At 45.1% G+C, this 21,831-nt stretch overlaps 1 protein-coding gene across 2 annotated transcripts in view; it reads left to right on the forward strand.

Annotated features, from left to right (window-relative positions):
• Positions 1 to 21,831, forward strand: part of GLI2 (GLI family zinc finger 2) — a gene marked incomplete at both ends in the record, with an annotated part of 142,767 nt that overhangs the window by 101,042 nt on the left and 19,894 nt on the right. For both annotated transcript variants that reach the window (XM_080346356.1, XM_080346357.1), the window contains 5 exons: positions 2,133 to 2,335; positions 4,401 to 4,595; positions 14,948 to 15,149; positions 17,447 to 17,660; positions 19,272 to 19,385. In XM_080346356.1, coding sequence (XP_080202482.1) covers positions 2,133 to 2,335; positions 4,401 to 4,595; positions 14,948 to 15,149; positions 17,447 to 17,660; positions 19,272 to 19,385 — 928 coding nt within the window. The remainder of the gene's footprint in view (positions 1 to 2,132; positions 2,336 to 4,400; positions 4,596 to 14,947; positions 15,150 to 17,446; positions 17,661 to 19,271; positions 19,386 to 21,831) is intronic.

Here is a 21,831-nt window from a genome sequence, read left to right on the forward strand (position 1 = left end):
TTTCCAGATGAGGCGGTGGAGATTATTAGAAATGAATTGAAACTAAATCTGGAACAGAGACTTTGATTCACTTCTCCCTCCTCCCCGGTAGAAATAAATTGGTCGGCTCCGTGCTCAGCTGCCTTTATTAGCAGCCTCGGCAGAAATCAGCCCTGGTGGCCTCGGCTGCAGCTTTCCCGAGCTCGCCGCCGCCATGGCTGATGTCATGGCAAGAGGCACTGGAGAGCGACTCGGAGAGGGTCTTCTGTCGCCACATAATTTTGGTAATGAAAGGCCATGGTGATGCAGGTGGGGAAGGTGATGAGGTCTGGAACAGCCATGCCATCATAAGTTTGTCTTTTAGTGCTGTAAAAGAAAACAGGCTTGATGCTGGTGGGTGTTCCTGTAGCGAAACCCTGGTCTGGGTCCGACAACTGTGTGTGTGTGTTGTTGGCTGTGCATGTGCCCAAGTCCTTTATACCTCATAGGTTTTCACTGCCTTCTATTTCACACCACTGAACCACAGAGTGCATAGCTACAGGAAAGTAATTTGAACTATAAATATTTTAAAAGCATTTAATTTACCACTCCTCAGCAGAAAGTGTTCAAAAAGCCACAAGGTTTACTAATTTATCAGAAAGACAGAGAAACATGCGGAAGATCAAACAAAGACAAACATGCTCGTAAACTGCTGAATAAGTCTGCAAAGCTTATATTACATTTCTGTGTGGTTTTGTTGATATGCAAGTATTACAGATAAATTAAAATGCACCTGAACTGTTGATAAGGCAGGGTGGGACTGAGATCCTGAGGTGCCGGTGGCATGCCTAAACTGCTCAGACCCTCATGTTTGTGGTTGTCTGTGCATGGAGAGACTCATCTTACATACACTCACTAATGGCATATTTGGATATTCTTAGGGAAGGACCTTTGTAATACTGCCTCCTAGCTCAGCCCACGTCCCAGATCCCTGACCTCTGAGACCCTGAATTTCTGTGGTCTCCCATGCCTGGGGTGCAGCCCCACAGGTGCACACCCATCTCCCTCAGCTTTGCCAAATCACCCAGCCAGGGACGAATATTGTCTGTGCTGTGACCTGCATCTCCACACCAGCTCTGCTTCCAGCACTCTGTGAGTACAGAGAGAGCTAATGCAAAGCAGATTTTGCTCTTTCATTTTGCTTTATGACAGTACTGCCTCTTTTTGGCATCTAACTCAGATTTTCTGCTTATCAGCTCAGGGTGTGTAACTTTTCTCCCCTCCTTGCACTTTCTAGGGTTTGTCTAAGGGGCTGGAGGGTACAATAGGAGCCATGTCTGGGAGATGTCTGTGTACTTTCTGTTCCATATTTGCTCACCCTGAGAAAACCGCTTGAGTCCCAAAATATGGCTGTGACTTTTGTTTTTTCTTGTTACCTGCTGAATCCCTTCTGCATTTACTGACTGCTTTCTCAGGTAACACTTGGCCTGAAGAAGATCTGAGGGATTTAACAGAGGTGGCCCCTAGAAAGCATGCAATAAAACCTCTACTGAACTTTTGCCCTCTGAACTATTCCACCGACCTGTCAAGGAGGTTTGTGCAAGCCATGATGGACGCAGGCAGGGAGAGCTGCTCCGCCAGCGCTGGCTGAGCTGCACATGCTAGGCTGAGTAAAGCACATCATCCCCAGATTGTATGAGTATTCCTTGTGTTTTTTGTATCCTTCCATAGGCAGCCCTGTCCAGGGCTTTGTCTACACATGGCATCACTAAACATCTGGATAACCAGGGCCAGCAGGGAGCTCGCAAACCCTGGGTTTGCCTCAAATGTCTTCATGTAGCCATCCTCCATGCAAGGAGACGGGGTGAGATCTCTAGCATGGGATGTGCTCCATGCAGTCTGCATGTGCAAGTCCTGCCCGAAACAGTTCACAGCCGTTTTTGAGGCAGCCACGCTGCACAAGTATGTGTTGAGTGCAATGTAGGTGTGGATCTGTGTGAAGCTTCTGCTGGCTTCAGGCCCTGCATATGCCAACAGAGATGTTTTTTCTCACCATGTCCTCAGTCTCCTTCCTCATGGACGAAGGTGGTAGGGAGGGAGGAAGAAGGACAGCAGGCGGCCATGGCTGCTCCAGGAAGGCTGTGAATAACGACATGTCTCTGTTTCCTTCCCAGGCCTCCTTCCCTGAGTGGCAGCCCTGTCATCTCTGACATCTCCCTCATCCGCCTGTCTCCGCACCCCGCCGGGCCCGGCGAGTCACCCTTCAGCCCACCGCACCCCTACGTGGCACCCCACATGGAGCACTACCTCCGCTCTGTCCACGGCAGCCCCACGCTCTCCGTCATCTCTGCTGCCAGGGGCCTCAGCCCCGCCGACGGTAAGATACTGTGCTACTGGTAAGGCAGCGATTTTGTAGCTCACTAGCATTGAAATTCCCTAAAACCCAGGGATTTACAGCTGTAAAGTCTTTGCAGCTGCTCTCTGAAGTGGGAGAGCTGCCTCCTTTTCTTTTTTTCAGCCCTCCTCCCCCGACTCATACTGCACATTTGTTTTGCATCGTTGCCCTGAGAAAGCATAGCGTGAGAATAGCTATTACTGCTGGATCATATTATAAATATTTTACTTAAAGTACGTTCCTTTCTGCAGCGCTCTCAGCTCTCTTATGAGCTTCCCTGCTCCTATGTCTCTACTGGGAGCCCTGCTTCCCCCAAAGAGGGTCACAATTGCTCTGACTGCCTGGCCTGGCTGGGACTGACGTTGCAGGGATGAGGCAATTCTGGCTGGGCTGTTCCCTGTCAACATTTTATCTCCGGGCAGGATGGTTCCCAGGTGAAGGAAAGGGGCTGTACTTTCATCCTCCTTACTCTTGAGCTGTCCTGCAACAACTTTTGGGAGAAGGTGAGGGTCTGCTGGCGTTTGGTACATGCAGACGTGGTGATGCTCTTAGAGCCCTGGCAGACCCTGTATTGGGGAGCTGGGGACAAAAACAGCTAAGCAGGGAAAGGGGAAAGAGCCTAACTCTGCTTTCACTTTGGGAGGTGATGTATTCGTCAGAAATGCTACATTACATGATTGCAGGCAGCTGGCTCAGGGAGCAGCTGGGGTTTGGGGACCAGGTCTCTGCATATCAGGCAAACCCCAGCGTCTCTCAGCTCCTGAGCTGCTACAGGGGAAAGCGGTCCTTCTCTGCTGCAAAGCAAAGTGCACCAGAGAGTGACAAGGCCCCCGGCTTAGTGTCTGGCAACACGAACTCATCTTCTATGGCTAACAAAAACATTGCTAGGGTGATGAGGAGATGTATGCGTCTTCTTCCCTCCCCCAAAATGTCATGTGAACTCCCAGCCACTCACTGCAGAGAGGTCTGATGGCTGACGTGCATGTGTCCTGCCCCATTCTCCCCTTCTAAAGCCAGTTTTGTCATTATTTGCTATAAAAAAAGAGTAATTGTGGTTTCTTTTTTTTCTTTTTTCTCTTTTCTTTTTTCTTTTCTTTTTTCTTTTCTTTTCTTTTCTTTTCTTTTCTTTTCTTTTCTTTTCTTTTCTTTTCTTTTCTTTTCTTTTTTCTTTTCTTTTCTTTTCTTTTCTTTTCTTTTCTCTTTTCTTTCTCTCTTCTCTTCTCTTCTCTTCTCTTCTCCTCTCCTCTCCTCTCCTCTCCTCTCCTCTCCTCTCCTCTCCTCTCTTCTCTTCTCTTCTCTTCTTCTCTCCTCTCCTCTCCTCTCCTCTCCTCTCCTCTCCTCTCCTCTCCTCTCCTCTCCTCTCCTCTCCTCTCCTCTCCTCTCCTCTCCTCTCCTCTCCTCTCCTCTCCTCTCCTCTCCTCTCCTCTCCTCTCCTCTCCTCTCCTCTTTTCTCTCTCTTTTCTCTCTCTTTCTTTTTTCTTGTTTTTCTTTTTTTTTAAGGCAGTGGTAAATAAGTTAATGCGGCAAACGGATGGGGAGGCAGGTTTGAAAAATTACAGCTGGGAGAAAGTGAGCGTAATTGGCTTTGGCAGCCAAAATGGTTTTATGCTGCCAGACACTAAACCTAGCTCTATGCATTAGACCTTGGCTTTAATTTCCTTGCGCTGCTATCGGGAACTGGGCTGCATTTGTCTTTCCTTCGTAATAGGCAGGGATGTTAATGCTGACAGGGTTACTGCTGCCGGCAGGCTGGGCCCTCTCCCCCTCCCCAGGGTGCCGGCGGAGTCCGAACAGGAGGATTATTAGAAGGGGGAACGAGAGATTGTTTATAAATTTGCGGAAATGGAGGAATGCAGAGGCCCCAGCTTAGTTTCTTTTGTCCGCAGAAGCACGCCCAAGCCCACGTCATGAGAGCCCTACACGGAGCCGTGCGGCCGGGACTGGTGGGGGGCGTGGGGGGGAGACGGGGCTGCCAACGTCAGTGCTGAAGTCTAACGTTGTGGTGGGAACCTTCTCCCCGTGTTTTTCTCCTCACCCGCGGTTCCAGCTGTGGCTCACGAGCACCTGAAGGAACGAGGTCTCTTCGGGCTGCCCCCACCGCCACCAGGAGCCAACCCTGCTGACTACTACCACCAAATGACGCTGATGGCCGGCCACCCAAACCCCTATGGGGACCTTCTGATGCAGAGTGGAGGAGCGGCCAGCACAGCCCACCTCCATGATTACCTCAGCCCCGTCGATGGTGAGTAGTGGTCTGGGTCCTCCCAGATGTGCCTGAAATTTTGGGTGGGGTTGGATGGGGCTATCCTCCAGGTGAACGTTGCTGTACGTGGTCTCTCTGTCCTGCTGAAACCTACCAGTGCTGCACTATAATTTTCGGTTTAAAAGGCTGCCTTACTCCGTACATATGTATAAAGTATACATAATTTGAAATGCACACATTGTAGGGTCTTTGGAAGGATGGCATGGCTGCTGCATGAGAAGGAGATGGGCTGGTCCAGCAGAAAGGACATTGCTGCCATCCTGCTACCTTCGCCACGGGTGACCACACCATCCCTGGGGCAAGCTCAATCTCTAGCTCCCCATCCCACCCTGTCTGTCCCCAAGTTTAGCCTGCTTGGTGTCTGGAGCAAAGGCTGGCTGTTATAATGCGTAGCCGTGCTCAGCACAATGGACTAATCATCTTGGTTGGGACCTCTCTGGTCCCCAAGGAGATAAAATATGTTAACAGGGAGCCACGGCTGAGAGGATATGTTAGTACTTCACAGGAGAAAAAAAATGTAGGAATGTGGTATTCATGCTAGTATCAGGCATTATAAAACCCATAGGTTCTGGCTCCTGGCTAAATGAAGAAGAAATAAAATCAAGTTAGGCGCCGTGGTGCTGAGTCACCCCCGTGGCCTGACAGTTGGCTTGGTGAAATGGGCAAAATCTGTGTGGAAACATATCCAAGGTCTAAGTGATTTTTAAAGATGTTAGAAATTTCTTTCCTTTCATTTCATGCCACGTCTTGTAAGAACTAGAGTTGTGCAGATATTACAGAAGGCAGTTTGGGGATTATTTCTGCTGTAAGAAAGAGAAGTCTCGGCTCGACTTTCAGATACCGGCTTCTGTTTCCTGTGCTGCCTTCAGATTTGCCTGTGGACCATTATAATTTTTGGAGTGGAAATCTGCATCATTTTATTACCGCTTCAAAGTTTCTGTTGTTGAGCTTTTGAGATGAAAGACTTTGAAAGATTTTACAGTCTTGCTGCTTCATAAAGTGACTGGTTTAGAATGATAAAAGCTACTCTGGTTGTTCAGTGATAGGGGCTTACAGATGTTTCTAACAAAACAAAACAAACAAGCAAACAAAAAAAACCCAAAAAACAATCAAACAAACAAAAACACACACACACAAAAAGACAAAACAAAACAAACAAACAAAAAAAGAACAATTTCTTATCTGCAACTGCTGTGGAAGTTTTACTGGTATAGTAATTTTCTGCTGCCAGTTCCTAGACTGATCATGAACCTGGATCCTACTCTGAAAAGGAGAGCACATGCTCGTGGTGCCATCCTGCCTCTAACACCCAAAATGTATTCTGAGCTTCTCTGCTACAAAGCAACTGGTCAGTAAGACTGCTCGGTCTTCCCTCCAAAGGGTTAAAGTTTGTGGTTATAGCAGATGGGCGCAAACCGGCCCTGCCAAGTTCTCCTCAGGCTCATGAACAAGGCTCCTTCCTCCTTGCCTCCTTATTAGTCCATCTCTGACCAGTGGTGCCTCCCTGAAGTGCCAGATAAACAGTCAGTGAGGGAAGAAAACACAACTGTTTTCATGTCAGTGCAGACTGACTCTCAGCACACCAAGATGCCCATCCTCTGGTTTGCTGAAGATCAATCTTAATCTGAAGTTACCTGAGATAGTCACCTTGGCAGAAGACCCTCTTCCTTCTTACCTTTTGAAAACAGCTCTAGAATAAATCGCATATCAAAGGTCCTGGTTTCATGCAGCCAGGCTCATAACTATTACTCACTGGAAAACCGGGGCTCGCCAAGCATGTATTTTGATCTTTCAGTGAAGTTTTGTTGATGAGTAACTGCAAAGCCTTTTCTGGGCCTTCACATGCTGTGAGTGAGACGAAAACTTTCAAACATCATGAGGATACAACATGAGACACTGGAAGGCTACTTTTTAAAAATGTGTAAAGGAGTAGCAGCCACTCTCTGGTCTGTGTGTTCCAGTTTATCCATCAGCTGGAGAGAAGAGAGAAATGTGCATTATCAAGGTGGACACTAAAATGGATGGCACTGAAGCAGTGGCTGAGGAAACAGTCTCCCTCTCTTTTTAGAAAGTTATTTCAAAAATTTAAATCAGCAGCGTCTAAGTAAATAGTTGAAGAGATAATGTAATAAAGCATCCTCTTATGGTGCTTTTCTGAGACAAGAATAACAGTAGCATGCATAAAACCCCAGTGAGTCACCCCCTCACAGCATCTTCGATTCAGAGAGCCTTTTTCTTCCCAGAGACTACCAGAAAATAAGAACTTTACAATAATTAGTTTACTGAAAATGTGGGTAGGTACTGTCAAACCACACACAACATATTCACAGATCGTGATAACACTGGCACCTGCAAAAAAAAAAAAAAAAAAAAAGGCAGCAGATAAGTGTATATTAAAACTGACCTATTCAGTGTCTTGTCACCTCCAAAGATCTGCAGTCTGCAGGTCCGTTGGAGCCCTAGACACTGTAGTTTTTCCGTAGACACATACCTGGGCTCTGCTTGTCACTGTAATTGCATTTCTTGGAAAATTTCTCAATGCCTCCATGTTTGTCACTGCTTTTTAATCCCATCAGGTGTCTAGGGTCTAGAGCATCAGTGCTGGCTAGAGCTTGTTGGTACCAACCACGTGTCAGGTCTGCTGAGTGTTTCAATGATGACTGAGCTAGACTGCCCCAGAGCTGCCTATCTTTAGCAGGCTTTTCACTGTGCAGCTACAAGTGGTTAAACCACTAAAGTAGACCCAGTTTAAGTTTTATGCACCATACTGCTGGAGTCTTCAGGCCAGTGGAGACCCTTCACTTAACTGTCCTGTTTCATTCTTTCATTTAAACAGGGACTCGAAATCCAAGAGTGGAGTTGGAATCCAGGCTTACATCCATTTTCTGGAAAGCCTACAATTTCAAAGCAAAGCTAACTGTTTTCCAATGTCACAACATTGTTGGTGTTTTGAGAATCATTTATGGGATCTTTTCCCCAGATCAAAATAATCTTTTGCATTTCTATTGTGGAAGTGGATGCCACATGGTGGATTGTTCCAAGTGACAGAGTGGTTACACAAGAGCATCTCTGGGGCAGTAAAGACTAGTGGGGAGCTCAGATGAACCTGGAGATGGCTACAGCTTTCTGAGCATGTTTAGTGCATCTCACTTGTTTTTTCCACAAGCACAAGGGCTCCTGTGATTACCCTCAGCCCTTCAGGAGGTGCCATTTGCCCTCAAGAAGAGGGTATCCAGACTGACTTGATGCTTGTACTGTTATAGCCCTACATCAGAAGATCTCAAAGTACTATGCAAAGTAAAGCTGTTTAATCAATGGAAAATGGAGGAAATTAAATGATCAGTGAGCAGAGCAATGGCAGCTCTGGTAACAGGACCCAAATCTTCAGAATAAGGATTCTCCTGGTCAGGGTGAGAAGCAGAGATAATCTTTAAACTCATCACTTCTGTTTGCACAGTGCCAAAATCGTGCATGGGTTGTCCATACTGAGTCAAGGAATGGGGGAAAAAGCTCTGGAGTTCTACATATGTCCAAGCAGCACTGCAGAGAGGTGGTCACGCAGGCCATGAGGACTGCAGACATGTCTTTATGCAACTTTACAGTTACTAACAGCAGGGATGACCCTGCAGTGCTATCATGGCATTTCATCCAGTTACAGAGCTAGAAGGGAGATCCCTGCTCTGTTTCTTGCTGCCTGGTGCATGACAGTCATGGATGTCTTGATCATGACCAGCAGTTTAACAGGGAAAAGGCTTTGTTCAGCCCAGGGGAACCAACCGGCTAGCGGCTGGCGCAGTTGCCTGGGATGCAGGCAAATCACCAAGTAGGACTTTATTTCCCCAAGGCAAACAGTGACTCAGCTTCACTGGCCTCTTTCAGTCAGTGTTGTTGGAGCCTTTCTACTTCAAGTAAATGATTTAATAACCATCGGGGCAAGAAGCAGGGCTGGCAGTGCAGCCCAGTGGTTACTGCAGTTGGCAGGCGTGTGTCTGTGAGAGGTGATCTCAGGACTCTACTCCAGCAGGTTTGTCCAAAGCGATTGCTTCACCAGGATGAATGGAGAGAGAGAGCCCAGCCTCATGGCATCCTAAAAATAAGTACTTCATCTGCGACTTGGGGGACCAGCAGCTTGGGTTTTGCAGGCTGGATGTGCTGGATCGCAGATGACTTCCCAAACAGGACAGCTGTTGGCTAGTCCGGGCAGATGGCGTGCCCTGTGGTTGCTTCCTTAAAAACTGAAAGATCTTTTTTTTGTTGTTGTTTTCTTTGTCCCAGCACAGAATGGAAACTTGCTGAAATCTCAAAAAAAGGTTCAGAGAATGGGAAACAATTTCCCACCCATTTCTAGCCAGCAATGCTGTTTTCTTCCCCAGGAAAATATGTGCAGAAGAGAGAAAACGTCCCAGAGCATCCCATAAATGTTCTGTCTGGAATCCCGCTGCACTCTGGTTTCTAAAGAATTCAATTTACATATGCAAGTTGGGTCGTCTAAACAGTTACCTTGTGGATTGGGAGTAGAAGAATGTAGCCTTGTCTTTCAACAAGGATTTGATGGAAGCATTACTATTCCTTGAACTGTAAAGTTGATCAGGCCCCAGGGAGGGAAGAAAGAAGGGTCCCAGGACAGCATCTGGTGCCAGAACAAATGTCCAGCATCTGCCGCAGTCTAAGTAAGACGTGTGTTGCTGCTGCAGAAGGGGAGAGGTGAATAAGGAACTTGTTATGCGAAGAGTGTTTGTAGTTTTTTGCTGCTGCTTATTGATTAAGGGATCATCCTGTGTTTTTACGCTGCCCTTGCATTCAATCTGGTGGGTGGAGAGGGGGGGATATTTCTTTATGCTTTGGGTGGAGTTTTTTTGATGAGCAGCCAGGAAGAGGGACCATTTTGACAATGCTGGGTTTATCCCGGGGCTTGGCCAGGGGATGCAGGGTAAGTGGTGGCTCTGGCCACGTTTCAGTGAGGAGCGAGGTGAGCCATCTGCAGCCCACGTGCCTTGTGGGCTCGGCTGTCTGGAAGCAGATTCCCCCAATGTCCCTCTGCAATTGAGATCGCAGCAACATGCTTGTCTGTAAAGAGATGCCTGAGATTTCCTTGCCCTGGCAGAGCCCCCACTGAGTACCTGGTGTTTCCTTTCAGCAGGACTTTGCTGTCACTATTTCTAATGCACTATAGAGGTCTGAAATTTCCCTCCAGTAAAAGCATCTATTCTAATGTCCCTCTGATGGACCACAGCCACAGCAAGTGGTCGTAGTAGGAACCTCCCGCCTCCCACATGAGCCCCACAGGATCCGATCCTGATCCAGGACAACAGGGCTGGGAGCAGCTGTAGGAGCCAGACCACGAACTGAAACACGTGTGAAAATGAGGGGCTGACCGTGTGGCTCATTGCTGGCCTATTGTGGATAAATCTAAATTGGGGAAGAAAACCCCAGTTTCTGAGCAACCCATGGATGTGATAATTCGTGGACCCTGTAGGAAATTGCCAAGTAAAGTTAAACCTTTTTACAAAGAAATTTGGACTTTCTTCCCAGCTCTGGGCTGGCTGGAGGACTGGGCTGGGTCATCTGGCAGACATGGCAAATGTCACTTAAAAATTCAGCCTTGAATTCTTGCTAGTTTAGAAATGGGAAATTTAAACCCCTCCAGGAGAGAAATGGCTTTCACTTGAGAGCTGTGGCATTTCCATTTACCCTGCAAAGATAATGCTCCTGTCAAATCAAGCTTTTTCTATTGAAAAGTTATTCCAGGCAGCTTTTAAATGTTTTTAAAAATATGTGGGTTATTTCTATTCTCCAGTGTGTAGAGCTGAGTCTCTGACAGCCAGTGTATCTCGGTCTGTCTATGAAATGGTACAGAAGGGCCAGTGTGCCCCGGTTAAGACACTATAAAATGTATCTGGAATTGACTTTCTGTAAGAAGAGGCAGCAGGGGCAAAGGCCTATGGTAAATTTTTTGTTGAGCTTCGTGGAACTGCCATCCACTGCTGCTAATGCCCACAGCTTTGGGCTTGGCCTTTACTGCACCCTTCCCTTCACCACTTCACATGTCTGTTTTAATCTCCTCGTAACTCTAAGAGTGTAGGGAGACAGGGACAGTCTTTTGGCTTAAAATTTCCTGTGTCTTACTTCAAGCTAAAGGATATTTTTGTTGTTGCTTGAAATCTGAGTTTTGAATTCTAGCAGGTATCTTTAGCTTTTGTAAAAGCAAAAACAAAATTGAGTTTCTTCCATTCAGAGCTGATTCTTTTAATATACATGAAATAAATAAAAGCCAAGGTGTTCGTATGTCCAAAAAACGAGCACATAAACATAGCATGTTTTCCAAGTGGGAAATAATTAGTTTGAAAGTAAAGATGAGGTAGCTCAAACAAGGGTGTCTCTAGGTCAGCTTTTAAATTCATATTTATTCCATATTCCAAAGTCCATGGTAGTCAATGCAAAGCATCTGCTGGCTTTAAGGTATTTATTCAGGATGAGAGGTAGAAGTAGCAGAGCAAATCGATACGGGAAGAGCCACCATTAAAGAACACCCATCTTGGACCGGCAGTAAATATACTTGGCTGGAAGTATTACTGAACACTGCAACAATTCAGAGTACCTCATGGAGTTGTCTTGTTTCTTGTTTTGCTTGTGGGCTTTAGCCCATCGCTTCTTTCTGGATCTGGGTGAGAAAGATTTTTCACATCTCTCAGAAGTATTCAAGGGAATGAAACTGAAGGTAAAAAAAGCTTCTGTCTGAGGTAAGAGGCACACAGAAATGGTTTTGAAAAAAACTGAAACTCTGGCAGGTGAATGGAATTAATTTTAAAATAATTTCCTATTTTTATTTCAATTTGTGACCTTTTCAGTTTCATTTTAACCTATGATGACTTAATGTTTCTCAACAGAACATCTTTTAGAATAACAACATAAAAATACCAGATTTTTTTTCTTTCAGGAGTGTTGAAGGGGGTACTCTGACAGTCTGGAGACTATTCCCCTAACAAATATGCCAAATATCAGAAAAAGTCTTAAAATTAACCCAGTTCATTTTGATAAGTCAGCATTTTTTAAGGGGAGCTGAGGGAGGGAGTGCTAGTGATAAATCCTCCAGAGGCTCTTCATCTCTGGATCTGAAAAATGGATCCCGCCTTCATTTACTTCTCTGGGCGCAGTCGTTGCTGAAGTTGTATATGGTTTTGCTTTGAAATATCACTGGACCCCAGGCAACAGAGGATTTTGCTTATGTATTCATGTGGCTGTCAGTCAGCCCGTATTGAACACCTTACCTATGTGTACAGTCATACTAATGCTTATCTTTGCTGCTGCCTGGTATCAATTAACATTCATGCTCAGTGTCCTCAGAGCAGGGTATTAGGTCAGGCCAATTTTACTATTAAGAATGATCCCTGTGCTACTGATCTGCTTTTGAACAATAATTTTGAAAAGATTTTCTCTTCCTAAATGCACCAGTGAGTGCTTCTTCATGTGGTTAAACTCCTTTTCCCAGACTTTTCCCAGATGGTTGCCTTCCCAGGCGCCTTGGTCAGGCTCTTACTGAGGGGAATTTTTCATTCATAGCAGGATTTTAGGTCACAGCTTTTCCTGGAAACCCACAAGGCCTTAAAGTCCTTTGTATAAAGCATCAGCCCAACCTATTGGATCTGCTATCAAACATATCATATAGCTCAAGGTACTCGCAAGTTCTAAATTAGAGCAGACAGTAACACAGTGCATATTACTGGTTTGGGGCTGGAGAAGTCCCAGGTCAGCTTGCAAATCTGACAGCTTCCAGCAGGATTTTACACAGGGAAAAAATGACAGACCTGTGTGCAGCAGGGAGGGGAGCCCATGTTGGATGCACTGCAAAAACCCAGGTTTCTGTTGGACATCAGAACTTCTTCCCTCTGCAAATTAATGGCAACCAATGGCTCAACCAGCACTGTGAACACAAATCATGGGAAGAAACAGCAAGAAATGAGTACAAGGCTTTTCTTTTTATTTAGCAATTTATCAAGGGAAGTGGCACATTAATAAACAGATCTCCCTTGAGGTGTGGGAGTAACAGATAAATATGACTGTCAAATCTGGCCTGCTTCCTTCTGTTAGAGAAGGAGGAGACTGTGGGAATGCAAATGTAGAAACAATATCTATATCTGGAAGGATGCATATTATCTGTAGGACAAAAACACTGACAACTCAGCTGAGATGAAGCCCCGTTGCACTAGGTGCAATACATACAGAATGAAACACAAACCCTTTCTAAAGATGCTCATCTAAATAGATGACACTGTGAAATAGGGACACAGAAAGAAGCAGCATCTTGCTTAAGGAGATATGCCTTGAGAGGACTGGAAACAGCACCCACGTCTTCCCAGGTCATGGCCCATTGAATCAAGATGCCTTATAGTCAGAAGAAAAAAAGAAGAGAAGAGTACAGTTTTGACCATTATGATCTAGGTCTCATGTTGCTCTGTTCAGGGCTCTGGCAGGGCACAGACCTATGTGTTCTTTCTCTTCGCTACCTGATCCTTAAGTCGTATTTTCAAGCTTCTCCATGCCCCATGGGGCTGCAAAATGTGATTATACAAAATACTGTAAGAAGAACACGTTTAGCAGATGTGCAACAACCTGATTTCTAGGAGAAATTCCCAATAATGTCAGTGTTGCATCTAACAACTCTCGAGAATTCTTGGGTATAGGACAAAAGTCGCAAGAGTAACAGTTACTTCAAGTACCAACTTACCCTAGACTTCCAGTGGGATCTTGGACAAGTCATTTACCTTGTGCAATGAGGGATGTTATGGGTAATAATGGGATGGTGGTACTAAAACCCATCGATTACACAGCACCCAAGCATGGTAATGGCAGAGCCACTTGAGTACACGGGTGAGTCATGTGAAAACTGGGAGACTGCAACCCAGCTGCTGGTCTCCGGGAAATGTTGACACAGGCTTCTGCAAGACAACACAAATCAAGGAATAATTTGGTCATGCTGGCAGGATATATTTTACCTCCTTGTACATCCCATTCACCTTCTCACATACCAGCACTGTCATCAGGAGGGGAAGTTTATGCTCTTGCAAAGTGCTGGGCTTGTATTTGGTGATATACAACCAAAATCGGTCCCTACACCAACGAGAGGAAAATAGCATATATTGACTGTCTGGGCAAGTTACTGTTTTATTCACAGTGTTTAGTAGAATATGCCCACAGTAAGCTTTCTGGGGATAGCGCCACTGGAAAATCCAGGTAGTAGTGCAGTGCTGCACTCATCAAGGAAAGAAGCTGAAGAAGCTGAGCCCTCCTGCACCCCCAGGGCGGATAATGAGACTACCAGCCAGACCCCATGGCCAATTAGCACATCTTCCCATTAGAAATCTTCTTTAGTTTTTTGGGTTTGTTTTTTCTTTTTTAATAGGCAATGTAAAGGCTGCTCTCATTGCTCTGGAAGGATGATTCATTCCAGGCAGGGCTAGGGCTTGGGCAGGCTTTGGATCTGGTACCCTGGTATCAGGGAATGTTGTGATATTTCCCATCCCCAGCTCCCGTCCATGCCATGCAGGAGATTTGCAGGTGGGCCAGGCCTGGGCAGAGTTTCCTCTGGATGAAGTCAGTCGTTCCAGTCAGCAGTGCTGAAACACTGGGGAAGGCCAAATTTGTATATTAGTAACTTGCCATATATTGCAGATCCACAAACAGGACTGGCATGGTTGGAAATGACTTCATGCCCGAATGATTGACAATTGCTAATAGGGTCCAGGCACTGGCAGATCCCCTTGGAGGGAGAGAGCTTGAACTTTGTGCCTGAGCTGCCAAATTCGTTTTCATAAAACTCTTAATTTACATTTGGGGCTCCTGGAGTCTCGCCTCCTTCGTTAATTGGATGGTCAGCACTGTGCTCGCGCTCCCTTGGTTTCTGCACTCTCTGCACACACAAGTGCCTGCACCATTTCCAACGGTGGCCCCAGCTTCAACGTGCGGTTCCTCTGGCCTGCAGCTCCTGCCACCGAGTCAGCAGCAATGGCTGGGATCACAGAAATCTCGCTTGGGCTTTTCCCTTTTAATTTTAAGTTAATTTAGTGCCAATGAAAAAGGGTGATGGACAGGTTTCTGTTTATTCCCCGAGGAGGACAAAGCAAGCAGGTGTTTGTGACGCTGCCTGACCCTTGTCACTCAGTGCCCAGCAGAGAAGAAACCTTCCATCAAAGTGCAGCTGGTCCCTGTGCTGTTCCCGGCTCCTGAACATCCCACAGAAGTCACAAGTGCAGCCGGTCTCTTCACCCCCTGCCCCCCCTGCGGGCAGGGAGCAGCCCACTGGTTTTGTCTGACAAAGTCTCTCTTTCCTACAGTGTCCCGGTTCTCAAGCCCGCGGGTGACTCCAAGATTAAGCCGAAAACGAGCCCTGTCTATCTCCCCACTGTCGGATGCCAGCATTGATCTCCAGACGATGATCAGGACCTCCCCCAACTCTCTTGTGGCATATATCAACAACTCCAGAAGCAGTTCAGCAGCGAGTGGCTCCTACGGGCATTTATCTGCAGGGACAATCAGGTAAAGCTCTGCGACAGGCTCTGCTCAGCTGTGTATCCATCCCCCCAAAAGGAGGGGTGACCCCCCAGCAAGGGAGACCTTCCCTTTCTCACAACCTCTGCTTTTGTGTATTGGGGCTGCTCAGTGTATTAAATCAAAGCCCCCATCTGGTTTTGCATGTGTAAGGGTACTGGGTAGGGATTATTGGTTACCAAATTTCCAGTAATTACAGTATGATCATGCCTCTGTGCAAGCAGAAACAGAGAATAAATTAGTCTAAAAAATGCTCATTGTAAGCAGTTGGACTGATTAAGAAACCCTCTGATTTAAGAGATTGCCCCAAAGTATTCTACAAATTATTAGTCTACATCCTTAAAAAAAAATGTTGCCTGGCTGGATTTAAGAGCCTAATTCTAAAAACATATTTAAAACAAATCTAAGCCCTTGAGTAAAGTTTTGCTCAAACCTTAATTAAAAAGCACTTACATTAAGTAGCTCACTGTTGTCAATTCCTGCTGTGATTGCTTCACCCAAGTTTCACAATGTTATTATTCTTTTTATTACTTAACTGTTAAAAATGTTAGCTCTAATTAACACTGATTTTGCAAAGCAAGGGTTTATAAAGATCATGCACTCCTAAAGTTTGTAGGGGAAAACAGAGATATTGCTATGTAACATTAATTTTATCAGTTACTTTATCTGGCAGCACCATTTAGAAATTGACTGTAGAATCAAATATAATAATAACTTAAACAAATAGCAACTTCTTGTCTGATAATCATATGTTTCCAGTCTTGTCACCTATTGTCTTTAACTGGGCACACATATAGCATCTCATACTCAGATTTTAAGCTTTTCAGGATAGCATCTGGTATATTCAGCAAGTCCATAGAGTGCAGAATCTGACCCAATGGTCAGTTGTTGGCCTCCAAGGGAATAATCAAGTAATAATACAGAATTTAAAACTTTTCTCAGTGTTTTAAAGGTGTATCTTGAATGCCAGGAATTTTAAAGTGGGTTACATATATAACAGGATATCTGTCAGCAATTTGAGGTGAAAATACTTTTTTGTTATTATTTTAACAATGTCTTAGTGGCAGGAATGAAATCCTTTCTCACCCGCTCAGACCCAGATCCAAGTAGCCCTTCAGAAATTCATTTTTGGACTTTGCTGTAAGATAAGAAAGCTGTGCAGCAGCCTGCCATCACACCTCATTTGCTGCAGTGTGCATTTAACTGCCAGAGCTCTTTTACACTGTAGTGATTTTTGCGTTTTATTCTTTTGAACAAGTTGTCATTAACTGGTTTGGAACAGAAATATTAATTGTATGGTCACCAGCAATAAGTATTTTCTCTAAAAGCAAAATTTGAAATGAAGCATGCTAATTATGGCCCGGTTCTCTGAGCACTCACACCGTGGGCAGTTTTATTGATGTGAGAGAAAATACCATGACAGTAAAGGTTCAGGGTGGCCACCTCTTAAAAGTGGCAAGTAATTGATTTTTAGGCTGAGTCCATGGTTTGTGCACCACTCGCCTAGAGTACAGGGAGCAGAGCATCTCCTATACTTCTCCACCTCTGCCAAGGGGACTCGCCCCTTCTTGTCAAAAGCAAAGCTTCCTTTTTAATGCTATCAGCTGCTGAATCGCTGTATCCTGGCTTGGACCTGCTGCCCCCAGTGAGGGCACAAGCAGCCAGGAGCTGGTGCAGTTTCTGGTCACTGATGACCTAGATCAGAGCTGGACCAGTGACCTACATATGAAGTGTGACACACTTCAGCAGTCCCCTGAGCCAGCACTCCGCTCACCTGAATGCAGAGTAAATTGCATGGTTTTGGACTGTGTTAAATGGATAGTTATTCATACCCACAGTGATCTGTGCCAGGTGAGCCAGATGATGCTGGTTTTTTAAATCCAGGGTAGCATAACCCCAAGGTTGCGAGTCTGCAGAACAGGTCTGCCTGGGAGAACACAGGAGCCTCAGGGGCTGCAAAACCAGATGTGTTCCAGTCCCATCCTCTTCTGTACTCCCTACCAAGGGCTTTGGCTGCTTTAAGCATAGGAAACAAAGAAATTACAATCAGTCTGATACATGGGTCAAAATGATTCATAAGTTTGCTGAGGCATACACAAGACAAATCCTGTCTTTGAAGTAAAGCAGGCTGTCGGGATTATCATGGCTTTGAAGGCATCTAGTTGGGACATTGCAATCTGTCCCCTGGAGCATCCAGGAAGCCAAACTTGAATCGGTCTCTGGCAAATGTGATAAATATTGTTTAAAATAACTCCTCCTCATTTTTCCTTCTTCTTTTGCTGCAGTCCAGCATTCAGCTTCCCTCACCCCATTAACCCCGTGACGTACCAGCAGATCCTGACCCAACAGAGAGGCCTGAGCTCAGCCTTTGGACACACTCCTCCCCTGATCCAGCCATCCCCAACTTTCCCTCCACGTCAGCACATGGCGGTCATCTCTGTCAACCCATCACCAGCACAGATCAGCAACAACAGCAACTGCATCTCTGACTCCAGCCAGGTAGGGACGGCCATCCTGGCTCTCTCCATACATGGCACATGGGGAAATGGAGGCACATTCTCTGTGGGATGAACACTGCCCTTACAATGGCTGTGGGAGTTTTACCCACTCTCCTTTTCCTCACATACTCCCTTTATGTTGCTTTTTCTTCCTCCTGGCAAAGCATTTCTGAATTAGTCACAGTCAAATTTGGCACCTACCTCCCTTCCTTGACACACATCCATGCAGGAACGAAAGGCCTTGATCCATCAAGGCGTTGAAGATGATATGTAGGGTCATCTCAGGCAGCAAATCTCCTTGGACATGTGTTATGTGCTATTGAAATCAAGGGAATTCAGCACATGCTGCAGTGTTTTGCCAGATAAGCACCCAAGCACTGTGAACCAAGCTTCATCAGTTCCTTTACCAATCCTTCCTTCCTTTTTTTACTGACATGAACCATGCTGATGGTCTTAAAACACCTTATTCCTTTCCTCTTTACCAAATAAGTGCATGTTGCCTAGGACCTCCAGCCATTTTACTTATTGCTCCTTCTTTTCCAGTAGCTTGCTTTCTCAGGCTATCCCTGCTGTTGATTTTTACTGTTAAAGTTCGCAAAAGCACGGGTCAGATTTTGAAAACTAGGAATGCCATGAGGTGTATGAAATCCCACACCTCAAACGCATCCTCGCAAATACCTGTGAGTTCACAATGACACATGTATGTGTGTACAAGCCCTCCACAGGCACAGAGTTAGTGAATATGTCTAGCACATTTTTAATCATTTTTACTTCCCATTTTCATGCTGTGGAAGTTTAAATTGCAGTTGCTTTTCTCCCGGACAACTTATTTCACCTCATTTCACATCCATTTCAAATTGTTGTTTTAGTTGTATCATACTGAACTTTTCAGACTGATTTATTGTTTTAGGGTTTCTCATGGCTGCTGTGCTGCATATTCTGTTTGTTATTGAAGGTTATTTGATTGATTAGTTTTGTTTTCTTCTTACAAACTGGCTACCAAAATAATGTGACTGGCAGGAGTTATGCCCCTGTTTAATAACTTGCAGGCCAATCTTGAGCAATTAGCAAGAGTGTATTTAAAATGTTAATGTTCCAATTTTATGCACATACAATGGGATGTTTTTTTCTCCTGAAGCTGTTCTCATTTTTTAAGAGCTTAGCAAAATATACACATAGCCTTTCATGAACCCAGCATGCCAGAGCCCTTGCACGTAATCAGAGCACCCCGCTCCTCCCAGGAATTCATTTTCTCAACAAATTATTTCATCGCATTGAGAAATAAAATCGTGGCTTGGGGGTTGGTTGCATAAGGTTTTGATGGCTTTGACAGGGACCGAATTGCTCTGAAATGGAGCAGCAGCTGCGAGGCCAAGCCTGCAGAAGCTGATGCTGCCCTTGTCTCTCCCATCTCTCTGCCTTGCACAAACCCACATGGGCTAATCATTTTCATGTGAAACCCAGACCAGCAGGCCAATACTCTGTTGTCCCTGGCCACTCCTGAAGTTCAGCTTTGACTGATTTTTAAGTTAATTTGTAATGAGGAGGTGGGCTACAGTCCGTGTTTCATCCCAAACCCCGGTGCCATGTATTGCCTGGTTTTCTTTCCTAGAGCAAGCAGAACAGCGAGTCGGCCGTCAGCAGCACAGTCAATCCAGTCATTAACAAGCGCAGCAAAGTCAAGACTGAAGTCGAGGGCTTGCCCCCAGCCTCCCCAACCACACAGGTAACCTTCCTGGTGGGAGACATGTTGTGAGGCTGAGGTAGTGAGCTGCTGGGTTTCACTATCTTTGAGAACATTACTCTTGGCACCTTTTCTGCAGCAAGGCATCAAAGTCTGCCAGGCAGGTGGGTGTTTCTTAGGGCATGAAGCCCAGCAAGGTACAAAAGTACAGGACAAAACTGCAGTGGGTGAGTGAAGCATTCGATGGGTGCTTGGGATTCAGCTTGCTGTTGTTGTGTTTGGATAGAAAACAGAGAAAAGGAAAAAAAAATGAGGGAGGAAGGGAATGTTTCAAATGTGATAATTTAAAAATGATGTCTGAGCTTTCTGTGCTGCAAAGCAAGTAGCATTAGTGTCTCAGAGCAAACATAGATTTTGAGGGAATCTTGCATGTAGGTAGAAAGCTTGCAAAAAAGGATGACTTCTTGATTCAACAAGGAATTGCTCCTAGAAACATCCTTTACACTGGTAACACAACATTTGACACCAAGAAGTGCCCGAAGGCCTTTGCTTTCTTTCCAGAGCTCTGTGATTGCAAACTGTTTAATGGCTGACAGTATCCATCTGACCGTCCTTTATCACAACTGTAAACTATCAAGAGTGCTGTGGGCACTTCATTTTCATGAAATATTAGGCCACGTTATTGTCAAGCGAATGGAAGAGTTGATGACAAATTTCTCCTTCTGCCCTGGTTCAGGAGCAGGTCTCAGCATGATGCATGGGGACAGCAACGTGTGCAGTCATCAGGGGGCTGGTAAAATTGATGAAGATAGCATATCAGAGAAAGATAAACATGCTGTAGTCAGCACGATTAGGGCAAAGAGGCACCTCTCTGGAGCTTTGAGTTTAGAAGTACATATACACGCCGCTGCAAAAGCACATGCCCTGAAAAACCAATCTGGCCGCCACCCAGGCTAATAGGGCCACGTGTTGATTTCTTGCAGCAAATGAAAAAAATATTTGACAGCTATCACCTGCTTTCTCAAAGCATCTGTAGCAGAGGAGTTGTGTGACGGACAGCTCCTTTCTCGGTGGCTGTCATCCTTCCTTTTCTCTGCTCCGACATGGAGAGGTATGGGCACAACTGCAGAGAGGGCTTGGGTAGCATCAGCCTGGCTCCCCCCTGGAGCCCTGCCCCAGGGTTTCATCCATTGGATCTCATGTGAAATAAACACTGAAAGAAGTGGGGCAGTAGTTTAGAATGGTGCAAGGAGGTTTGGTTAGAATAGCACAGTGAAATTAAGGGAAGAAAAATGCACGCTGCTCATCTAATAGTTCCTAATGAGAAGATCTGTGAAGTAATACTCCAATGGGAATGTAGGCTTCACATCTTGCAGGATTTCAGTATTGACTGGGATATTACTGGAAAGTACCTTGTAAGAAACACCCCCTTATTGGCAAGAAGAACAGGTTAAATGACTGAACATAGTAGGTGTCTTCTCACCAGCTGGTCTAAGCAACAGCAACTTGTTAAATTTGGGGATACTGTTCTGCAGGAGACTGTGTTGAAATGTTGAGTTACAGTCAGTTACTTATTGACTGATACATTTTTTGCAGAGTATGAAGCTCATCTCCCCGCAAAATAAGCATGTATGTGTGTGTTTTGTTTTGGAAATGATGTACTGGAAACGCTTCATGTGAGTTGTGGTTTGGGTGTTTAAAATCCTTGGCCAGACAGTATCTCCCATGATCACTTGTGCTATAAAAAACACAATCCAAGCAAGATTTGTGGGACACAGTGGAGCGCCAGGCATGAGAGACCTAAGTTACTTTGCTCTTATGGTACTATAATAGCTCCAGTACAGATTCAGATTAGTGTTGAATTAGCCAGAAGTGAAACAAGTCAATCTGCTTGAACAAATTAAAATAGTTTCAATGCCATTTTTTCCAGCAAAAAGTATAAAAATTTTGGCAAAATAAAATTTTTAGTAGAAAATTTCACTTTTCCAGAGACCACACTTTGCATGGAGAGAAATGTTTCAACAAAAATAATGTTCACAGCTCAACCAAATAGGAATTATAGGAAAAAGAAGCTGCTCTTTGAACTTTCTCAGGCTATCGTTCTGGGTTCTGATATAGTCTGAATCTCCAGAAGTCTTTCTGTAAATTACTACAGTTTTTCATCCAAAGAGCCACCTGACAATATTTTTTTTTAATTAAGAGCTAATTAAAACAAATCTCTTTGTCTCCATATCTAAACTTTTGGATTGTAAAGTCACCATTAGCACATATGTCATGAGCTGGTTAATGAAAATTGTTGAACTTTTGTACAGTACATCTCACTTTCCAAGCCATGTAATGCATTAAGTCACTGCAGCCCCTCAGTAGGCATTGGGAAGGTGTTATCAAGGAAGGAGATGACAGACAGATAGGTCCAACTGGGCAGGTCAGAGGCAGTTTGAGACGAGTCTGGCTGTGTCTGCACACTTATGGGGCCAACTAGAGCACC

This window comes from Nesoenas mayeri (assembly GCF_963082525.1).
Source record: "Nesoenas mayeri genome assembly, chromosome: 6".
In the NCBI taxonomy this organism is placed as follows: Eukaryota; Metazoa; Chordata; class Aves; order Columbiformes; family Columbidae; genus Nesoenas; species Nesoenas mayeri.